The following is a 10,732-nucleotide window of genomic DNA, read 5'->3' as shown; positions in this document are numbered from 1 at the left end:
ATACTGCTGGATGGACTTCTAAATTGCATTGAAGCTTTTCTTGAAGGCTGGGAACAGGACAGATCGAGATGGAAATTCAAATTCCATGACTATGTTAATAGTCCTTGCCGCACGTAAGATATATCTCCAAATCTAAAACATTGTATCTTGACTAGGAAGAACTTCGGCGGTTGTTCTGTTTTACTCTGCTTGATAGTTAATTTGGTTCTTTATATTTGCAGAGAGGACACATCGGTCTATGGTTTTCACTACATTCTGTCATTTGATGGCATGCATGTACAAGGGACAATTGACAATGTATGGTGATATGGTTCACTGTTTGAATTCCCGCCCCCCCCCCCCCCCCCCCTTTGTATCTGTGTTAGAATGTTTAACCTTTGTTTTTTAATTTGCAGGAAAGCGTCAATCATCTGAGGAAGAAATTGATGTACCTGGTATTGGGAATGGAAAGCAATCTGGGCTATGAAGATGCGAACGGCGACGCAGATTGATGAAGAATGTTCATCAATACAATCGGTATGATTGTGTGAAAAACGTCGATCATCTGTATGCAAGGGAAATGCCAGGCAAAAAGGAGTAACATTAGCTATGTAATGTAATGTAATGTACTGAACCGATCCAACCTATCGTATGCAGCAGAACCTTATGAAAAATTAAGGCTAGTATATTAGCCATGTAATGTAATGTAACGAACCGGAAGGTTCCGGAAGAACCTCCCTAGCTATCAGAACCTTTCCTAACAAATTCAGTCTAGTATATTAGCCATGTGTGTTTTCCTTTAGTAGGTAGCAGCACAAATTTGGAGTGATACTCGTGTGCATGGTTTTTTGATCAAGTCAAATCAATTGACATCATGGGTTTCGTTCGGCAAAAATAAACTGATTGAAACACATACTCATCAGAAACATAATTGCTTAATCTTAATGGCCAGGATAGAAAGAACAATGTGGATTCAGAGTAACAAAACTATATTAAATTTCTCAGCAAAAGCTTTTGACATAATCAAGTGTATTTGGGTATTTTCTTTCTGGACTAACTTACATTTTTTAATACAGTGTATGACTGAGTATGGAGTATGGAAGAAAGAACCAATATATCGATATATTCGTTATCACGATTGAAGATAGTTATGATATTACTATAAGCGGCAGTCACGATTATCTAAAAAATTCAATATGTTAAAGTCGTACTTTCAAAGATTTATTATCCAGGCAGTATATGATATGCAATGAGAAAGATAGAGAAAAGTGCATTACAATTTTCATTCAACGAACTTCATAGTACATGGCCTTCCTTAAACATAAAATCAAACACAAATGAAGTGGACTTCATTTTGAATAGCTTCATTTGCTGACTAGTGCTTCCTAAAGAGGTTGTGGTAGGTTTGAAATATTCCCCTTGATGATGAGGATTTGGTGAAGAAGGAATCCTCCTTCTCTATTTATTGCATCCTGGAAATTTATAGTTAATTGGTGTTGGTATTCTGAGTGTAATGTTGAAAGATTAGAAGAACAGATTGATGAACATACATGAGTCATAATCTCTTCAAGAGATGTCCCGTTAAAATGTCTGGCTATGTGAATGGCGCAGACGCCGGATTCATTCCTAGATGACATTAGTATAGTAGCATGAGTCAAAATCGATAGAGTGTCATCTTGTTAACTGATTGTATAGAAGGCTCTGTAAAACTTACTTTGGAAATATAGAGGTCGTCAGAAAAGGGAATTTCTTCTTCCAGTTTGCACAATCAACATGCCATTTTTGGAAAAAAAATCAATATGCAGACAAACAGGGCAACATGTAGTTTGTCAGCAACAAATTCATGCCTCTTCTTCAATTGGCTAGTCAATCCTGAGGTAGGATCAGAGATGAAAATTGTTTTTGGGACCATGTCCCATGTGAAAACGACCCATCCTGATTCCAGTATAGCTGGACGTGCCACTGCAAAAGTTCACATTCCAAAAGATTAGAAAATGAATTCTGAGTTATGTGTTACTTGTACATTGAGAATTGTATTTTTCAGTACCAGTCTGCATTGAGATATGTTGTAAGGAACAAGTTTCCCCAAAAAACTGGTCTTGGACTGATTTCAAGAGCCATGCCTTTTCACTGGATAAAACACTAGTCTGCATTTTGTGGAAAGAAGCATCATTAGTATAATTGTGGCACATGAATATTTTAAGCGTGATAAATAAATAATCTAAATCATATGGGAGAGAGGACGTTGATATGACTTACAGCATAATCTGGCTCAAAGAAATGACGGCATGGTCCACAATTGTTTGGGTAAAGGAATTCTTGGTCAATCTGACGAACACGGCGGATTATCAAGGAGAACAGTTCGTGGTCCATTGCATCAGTACCAACAAGTTGGTCCGCAATTGCCTCGCATGTTAGCATCATGAACCGAGGGCAGGTGCATGTGACACTGAATCTGTGTGAGCAAAGGAACAAGACTTGATTAAAAAACTCGAAATTGAAAATTCATGAATCTTGTTAGAAGTTATGATGTAACGCAACGCACCGCTCTTTCTCAGCAATGGGTAGTCGATATATCGTAGTTTCCAAACGGTCCTATAGAGCTATTGACGGGAAATCAATGTTAGTACCAGATGACCAATGACTGACGGCGTAATGGGAATGGTTGAGGACAATTTGTTGTTCAGGCCGTGGTGATGTCTGGCCAAGAATGACTTCACCATCAGGCACAGATATGTCATCATTGTACATGAGAATTCCACCAACTATCATGTCTGCCCATGATTTGATGGCCTCATGCTTAGAATTGGATTGAGGAACTATAGAAGATCCAGGTGTGTGGTGTGATGCAAATCCTGATATATATGAGAATATGACAGCAGGTGAGACATGGTACGAATTGAGCGGATTAAACAAGTATATTTTTTTGACAATTAGCATGTACCAGTTGGTCTGTCATGTGATACATGTAATCCTTTCCTTTTGTTGGATGAAGATGCAGATGCACTGTCACCTGATACATGTGTGCGTGTAAACAAAATTAATCATAGGAAGGTGGTACATGGAAAATATGAATGCATGGACAACAAAAATTGGTTTACCTTCTGAATCATTGGTATAGAGATGACGTTTTTTTAATGCAGACTTAGGATCTGGGGTGCAATATAAGTTGGCATTTGGAAGCTGTTCTTCAGTATTGCATTGAAGCAGACACGGGATGGATCTTTTAACACAACATGTGCATGTGTTGTCCAACTTCGGTGCTAATTTATCCAAGAAACGAACATTCTCCTTCAATAAATTTTCTCTCGCATCAGATATCATCTTGAAAGTTATGGCGTTGTGCTGTTTTAACATTATGCCAACCTCAGTCTATACCTATAGAGGCAGCACAAGATAATTTAGAACCTGGCATGAGTGCAGGAGCGGATAAATTAATTGGTAACAAAAATATGCACTGTAACTACACTCACCAAATTAGGATAGTTATCCTTCATATGAATAGCGAAGTCGTTCGCACTGGATGGACGTGGATTGAAAGAGTGCTGGACCGGTGTGTTTGTGTTTGTTCTGTGCCGATGATTGATACGTCTCCAACGTATCTATAATTTATGAAGTCTTCATGCTATTATATTATCAACCTTGGATGTTTTATATGCATTTATATGCTATTTTATATGATTTTTGAGACTAACCTATTAACCTAGAGCCCAGTGCCAGTTTCTGTTTTCTCCTTGTTTTAGAGTATCGCAGAAAAGGAAAACCAAACGGAGTCCAATTGACCTGAAACTTGACAGAGCATATTTTTGGACCAGAAGAAGGCCAAGGAGTCAAAGAGTTGGGCCAGAAGAGTCCCGGGCTGCCCACGAGGGTGGGGGGCGCGCCCACCCCCCCGGGCGCGCCTCCCTGCCTCGTGGACAGCCCGGAGACCCCCCCTGACTTGTTCTCGACGCCAAAACCTCTCATATATACCCAAACTTCCAGAAAGAAACCTAGATTGGAAGTTTCTCCGCCGCAAGCCTCTGTAGCCACGAGAAATCAATCTAGGCCCTCTCTGGCACCCTGCCAGAGGGGGCCATCATCACCGGAGACCATGGAGAGGATCCCGGAGAGGCCATCATAGCCATGAAGGCCAAGGACCAGAGGGAGAATCTCTCCCCATCTAGGGGGAGGCCATGGAGGAGGAAGCACAAGGGGGAGAACCTCTCCTCCTCTCTCTTGGTGACGCTGGAGTGCCATCGGGAGGGGAATCATCGCCGCGGTGATCGTCTTCATCAACATCACCATCATCATCACCATCCTCATCTATTTTACGTGGTCCACTCTCCCGCACCCCGCTGTAATCCCTACTTGAACATGGTGCTTTATGCCACATATTATGATCCAATGATGTGTTGCCATCCTATGATGTTTTGAGTAGATATCCTTTGTCTTTGGGTTTATTGATGATCTAGATTGGTACGAGTTGTATGTTTTATTTTGGTGTTGTCCTATGGTGCCCTTCGTGTCGCGCAAGCGTGAGGGATTCCCGCTGTAGGGTGTTGCAATACGTTCATGATTCGCTTATAGTGGGTTGGTGAGTGACTGAAACACAAACCCGAGTAAGGGGGTTGTTGCGTATGGGAATAAAGAGGACTTGATGCTTTAATGCTATGGTTGGGTTTTACCTTAATGATCTTTAGTAGTTGCGGATGCTTGCTAGAGTTCCAATCATAAGTGCATATGATCCAGGTAGAGAAAGTATGTTAGCTTATGCCTCCCCCTCATATGAAATTGCAATGACGACTACCGGTCTTGTTAACAATTGCCTAGGACAATTCCGTACACCGATCCATCATTATTCCACACTCGCTATTTATAATATTTAGTAATATATTCTAACTTTATGATAACAGCACCTACTTTTATATTTTAGCTCTCCGATACCATGCAAAGTTATCCTCTTCATACCCACAACGTAGTTTTATTTCTCGTTTCTAGTTGGAAGCAAACGTTCGGTGTACGTAGAGTCGTATCAGTGGCAGATAGGGCTTGAGAGAATATTGATCTTACCATTAGCTCCTGGTGGGTTCGACACTCCATACTTATCACTTCCACCTTTGGAAATTGCTACGATGATTCCCTGCACTTGGGGATTATCAAGCTCTTTTCTGGCGCCGTTGCCGGGGAGCAATAGCGTGGGGTTGATATTCTCGTGTGTGCTTGTTTGCTTTCTCCACTAAGTAGATTTTGTTTTTCCTTTTTGTTTCTGTTTAGTTGTGGGTGAAACATACAATTTTTTTTAAAGAATAAAAATACAAAAAAATTATTTGCCTCTCATGCCTAAAAAGTTTTTCAAAAGAGAAGTGATTGGAAAGTTATGCATTGAAGAAGTGAGGGTCGACCTTGAGCACTTGTGTTCATGCTCACGGAAACAATGTATAATTTTTCATGGAAGTTTCTCTGTAAATAATTATCCCCTTGTATATATCCATTTTATTATAAAAATAATGTGCCAAGCTTTGGTTTTAGGATGATTAGATTGCTTGTTTACTATGTGCAGAACAAAAACAGAAACTTTGGCTGTAGCTCGTGATTTTACATTTCTTACTGGAAAGTAAAATGGATCTGAAACTTTTTTCACATTACTTCTGTACAAATTGTTCAAATTTTCAAATTTATTTCATAATTTTTGGAGTTACATAAGTTTACTAAACTTCCAGATTACTACAGACTGTTCTGTTTCTGACAGATTCTGTTTTCATTGCATAGTTTGCTTGTTTTCTAGTTTCTATGGCTTATATTTCTCAATATAAATTGTAGAAATGATATGGTACAGTAGAAATTGTGTGAGAACAATTATGAACCTTGTCTTTGACAGTACCAAAGTGAATGGTTTACTCTTTATCATACTAACCTATCTCACGAAGTACCGTCAAGTTTTGTGTGATTGAAGTTTTCAAGCTTTGGGTGTGATATCGATATGAGGAGAATAAGGAGTGGAAAGACCCTAAGCTTGGGGATGACCAAGGCACCCCAAGGTAATATTCAAGGAAGACTCAAGCGCCTAAGCTTGGGGACGCCCCGGAAGGCATCCCCTCTTTCATCTTCAAAACTATCGGTATACCTTACTCGGAGCTATATTTTTATTCATCACATGATATGTGTTTTGCTTGGAGCGTATTTTCATTTTTACTTGCTGTTTGAATAAAATCATTGGATCTGAAATCTTGAATGAAAAAGAATCCTCCGATGGCTAGTTAATTATTTGACTACTCAGTATTCTTCACTTGTATCTTTTTGGAGTAGTTTGTCATTTACTCGCGTGCTTCACGTATATCCTATGAGTAAATGGTTGAATGAATTGAATGTCATAAATCTGAATCTATATATGTTTTATATGCTTATAACATGGGGAGTAATGACTTCACACATAATAAGTATAAGTAGTAAACTTATTGAAGGTTAGCAAACATTGAATTGGTCACTTGAACAATTCATGAAAGAATATTGAAGGAAGAGAGATTTCACATATAAATATACTATCTTGGACATCTTTTGTAATTGTGAGCACTCATTAAAATATGACATGCTAAAAGGTTGATGTCGGACAAGGAAGACAACGTAATGGGTTATGTTTCCTTATATCCGAAATAAAGTATATTGTCTTGGATCATCCAACATGCTGAGCTTGCCTTTCCCCCTCATGCTAGCCAAATTCTTTGCACCAAGTAGAGATACTACTTGTGCTTCCAAATATCCCTTAAACTAGTTTTGCCATGAGAGTCCACCATACCTACCTATGGATTGAGTAAGATCCTTCAAGTAAGTTGTCATCGGTGCATGCAATAAAAATTGCTCTCTAAATATGTATGATCTATTAGTGTGAAGAAAATAAGCTTTATACGAACTTGTGATAGGGAAGAAATAAAAGCGACGGACTGCATAATAAAGGTCTCTATCACAAGAGGCAATATAAAGTGACGTTCTTTTGCATTAAGATTTTGTGCATCCAACCATAAAAGCGGATGACAACCTCTGCTTCCCTCTGCGAAGGGCCTATCTTTTTCTTTTATTCTTCTACCTTATGCAAGAGTCATGGTGATCTTCACCTTTCCTTTTTAACATTTTATCCTTTGGCAAGCACATTGTGTTGGAAAGATCCTGATATATATATATATATATATATATATATATATATATATATATATATATATATATCCAATTGGATGTAAGTTATCATGAACTATTATTGTTGACATTACCCTTGAGGTAAAAGGTTGGGAGGCGAAGATATAAGCCCTATCTTTCTCTGTGTCCGATTAAAACTTTGAACCCATAAATATCACGTGAGTGTTAGCAATTGTGAAAGATTAAATGATAGTTGAGTATGTGGAGTTTGCTGAATCAAAGCTCTGACATAGACCCTTCCTGAAAATAAGATGAACTGCAATTGTTTGATGACTAAGAGCACTGTTTGTTAGTTTTCAAGAAAGTTTATGATCTATACTTTAACAGGTGAATAGCTTGTTACTTGATCATGAAAAGTTTTACGAGATGAGATACTGTTATGACATGTATTGATGCTAGAAAAAGTGATTAAAATTATCATTGATCAAACTTGTGCACTTGCTAGCATTCACACTTCATAAATTATTTCTTTTATCATTTCCCTACTCGAGGACGAGCAGGAATTAAGCTTGGGGATGCTGATACGTCTCCAACGTATCTATAATTTATGAAGTCTTCATGCTATTATATTATCAACCTTGGATGTTTTATATGCATTTATATGCTATTTTATATGATTTTTGGGACTAACCTATTAACCTAGAGCTCAATGCAAGTTTCTGTTTTTTCCTTGTTTTAGAGTATCGCAGAAAAGGAAAACCAAACAGAGTCCAATTGACCTGAAACTTGACGGAGCTTATTTTTGGACCAGAAGAAGGCCAAGGAGTCAAAGAGTTGGGCCAGAAGAGGCCCGGGCTGCCCACGAGGGTGGGGGCCGCGCCCACCCCCCTGGGCGTGCCTCCCTGCCTCATGGACAGCCCGGAGACCCCCCCTGACTTGTTCTCGACGCCAACACCTCTCATATATACCCAAACTTCCAGAAAGAAACCTAGATCGGAAGTTTCACCGCCGCAAGCCTCTGTAGCCACGAGAAATCAATCTACGCCCTCTCTGGCACCCTGCCGGAGGGGGCTATCATCACCGGAGGCCATGGAGGAGGATCCCGGAGAGGCCATCATAGCCATGAAGGCCAAGGACCAAAGGGAGAACCTCTCCCCATCTAGGGGGGAGGCCATGGAGGAGGAAGCACAAGGGGGAGAACCTCTCCTCCTCTCTCTCGATGGCGCCGGAGTGCCATCGGGAGGGGAATCATCACCGCGGTGATCGTCTTCATCAACATCACCATCATCATCACCATCCTCATCTATTTTACGTGGTCCACTCTCCCGCACCCCGCTGTAATCCCTACTTGAACATGGTGCTTTATGCCACATATTATGATCCAATGATGTGTTGCCATCCTATGATGTTTTGAGTAGATATCCTTTGTCTTTGGGTTTATTGATGATCTAGATTGGTACGAGTTGTATGTTTTATTTTGGTGTTGTCCTATGGTGCCCTTCGTGTCGCGCAAGCGTGAGGGATTCCCGCTGTAGGGTGTTGCAATACGTTCATGATTCGCTTATAGTGGGTTGGTGAGTGACTGAAACACAAACCCGAGTAAGGGGGTTGTTGCGTATGGGAATAAAGAGGACTTGATGCTTTAATGCTATGGTTGGGTTTTACCTTAATGATCTTTAGTAGTTGCGTTTGCTTGCTAGAGTTCCAATCATAAGTGCATATGATCCAGGTAGAGAAAGTATGTTAGCTTATGCCTCCCCCTCATATGAAATTGCAATGACGACTACCGGTCTTGTTAACAATTGCCTAGGACAATTCCGCACACCGATCCATCATTATTCCACACTCGCTATTTATAATATTTAGTAATATATTCTAACTTTATGATAACAGCACCTACTTTTATATTTTAGCTCTCCGATACCATGCAAAGTTATCCTCTTCATACCCACAACATAGTTTTATTTCTCGTTTCTAGTTGGAAGCAAACATTCAGTGTACGTAGTGTCGTATCAGTGGCAGATAGGGCTTGAGAGAATATTGATCTTACCTTTAGCTCCTTGTGGGTTCGACACTCCATACTTATCACTTCCACCTTTGGAAATTGCTACGATGATTCCCTGCACTTGGGGATTATCAATGATGCAGTACTAAGTGAAGGACCGAACTGGCGTATATTTTGTTGATGAGGAGGCTTCAAAGTTCAGGGGTTGCTGAGTGTAGGTTTTGTACTTACTCTAGGAGTCTGAATGTCTGGTGTAGAATCCCAAAGAGCTCATTTGTAGCAAATGTCAGCAGCTGGCCGAATCTGGGAAATGATGAAAATGTTAGTAAAGTAAAAACTCCATAGGGTGTATTTGGTAGTTGAAGTCGGTAAACGTACCCTAACATTCGAGTAATCTTCGATCTGCTTTGGAGTGTTGTTGCACTGTAGAATCATCCTACGGAAAGATGATAGTTTGAATACAGATATCCTTGGAAGTGTGTTGTGAGACATGTTGAAAATTCCTAATCAACATTGTCAAGGTAGAAAATCTGCGTAAAAATGTGCAATGGATTAAATATATGTGCATATAGTGGGTAATTGCACATAGGTATTTATAGGTTGGAAACTGACCTGGAGGAAAATATGACAGCCTTCTAAGTGTGTGACGGTTCGGTTGTTAAGGATATCAGCTTTTAACATCGATACAGCTTTCAGCAGATCTTGTAAAACATACTCGCACCAATTGAAATCAGATATTCTTTCTGGGTTAACTATTCCTGCCCAGTAATCAATAGGAGCAGCATCATGCTTGCTGGTGGGGGTGAGTAAGTGTCCCATAACAAAGATAACTAGTGCCATCTTAAAACTGTCTTTCTCGATAGTTGATGACAGTTTTTCAGAAAGTGGACGACATAAAACTTTCTCTGCTACTTTTAAAATCTGATTTCCCTTCTCAGGCATTCCAAGGGTTGCACGTATAATGTTTACGGTTGTTTCATTCGGTTGCTCGTGTAATGCAATGTCTAGTTGCCCACATGGTATACCAAAAACCTTGTGAACATCAACATCATAAAACCTCATAGTTCTGAGGTTATCAAGATTTATAGACCGGGTGATCGTGTCCACTCTATTCATGACCCATTTGCTGAATTTCAGATTCATCCTTGGGAGTGGTCTGAGTTTGAGGATACCACCCCAACCGATCTCTTGAACAAGGAAAACTTTGTACTCGTCAAACTGAGAGGTGACTGAAAGTACCTTCTGAACTGACGTTCGAGATGTTGAAGTTGGGCCGGTGGGGTGGATGTTGAAGAAATCTGGATCGTCAAGTGGGTCTGGATCTTCATTGAGGATTGGTTGTGGTGCAGACATCTCATGTGAATCTGCAAATGAAAAAATAGACAAATGTGATAAGATTGTTAAGGAGAATGAAGTATATTGAGTGTTAGAAAAACAATTACCCAGATAGGAAGCAGCTGCACGGGACGATGGGTTCCAGCTTATAGGAGAGGGGATCTAGAGCAGGGGAAAACACAGAGGAAGAAGAAAATGGGGAGAGAGGGAGCTCAGCAGTGTACACCGAGCCGATAAGGCAGCAAAAAAGACTGAAGGAAAAATAATTGTGAGAAAATTTATGAGAGGCTATTTAATGTCTGG

At 40.0% G+C, this 10,732-nt stretch overlaps 1 protein-coding gene across 1 annotated transcript; it reads right to left on the bottom strand.

Moving 5' to 3' along the window:
• Positions 1–9,597: 9,597 nt before the first annotated feature.
• LOC141027071 (uncharacterized) lies at positions 9,598–10,447 on the bottom strand. The gene is made up of 2 exons (XM_073503992.1): positions 9,707–10,447; positions 9,598–9,624 (listed from the first exon to the last, which is right to left on the bottom strand). Exons 1-2 carry the CDS (start codon positions 10,445–10,447, stop codon positions 9,598–9,600), a joined length of 768 nt encoding a protein of 255 aa, XP_073360093.1.
• Between the last annotated feature and the right edge of the window lie 285 nt (positions 10,448–10,732).

Source organism: Aegilops tauschii, chromosome 7, assembly GCF_002575655.3.
Source record: "Aegilops tauschii subsp. strangulata cultivar AL8/78 chromosome 7, Aet v6.0, whole genome shotgun sequence".
In the NCBI taxonomy this organism is placed as follows: Eukaryota; Viridiplantae; Streptophyta; class Magnoliopsida; order Poales; family Poaceae; genus Aegilops; species Aegilops tauschii.
Note: the sequence above shows the minus strand (reverse complement) of the source record. Positions and strands in the feature narration are given on the sequence as shown.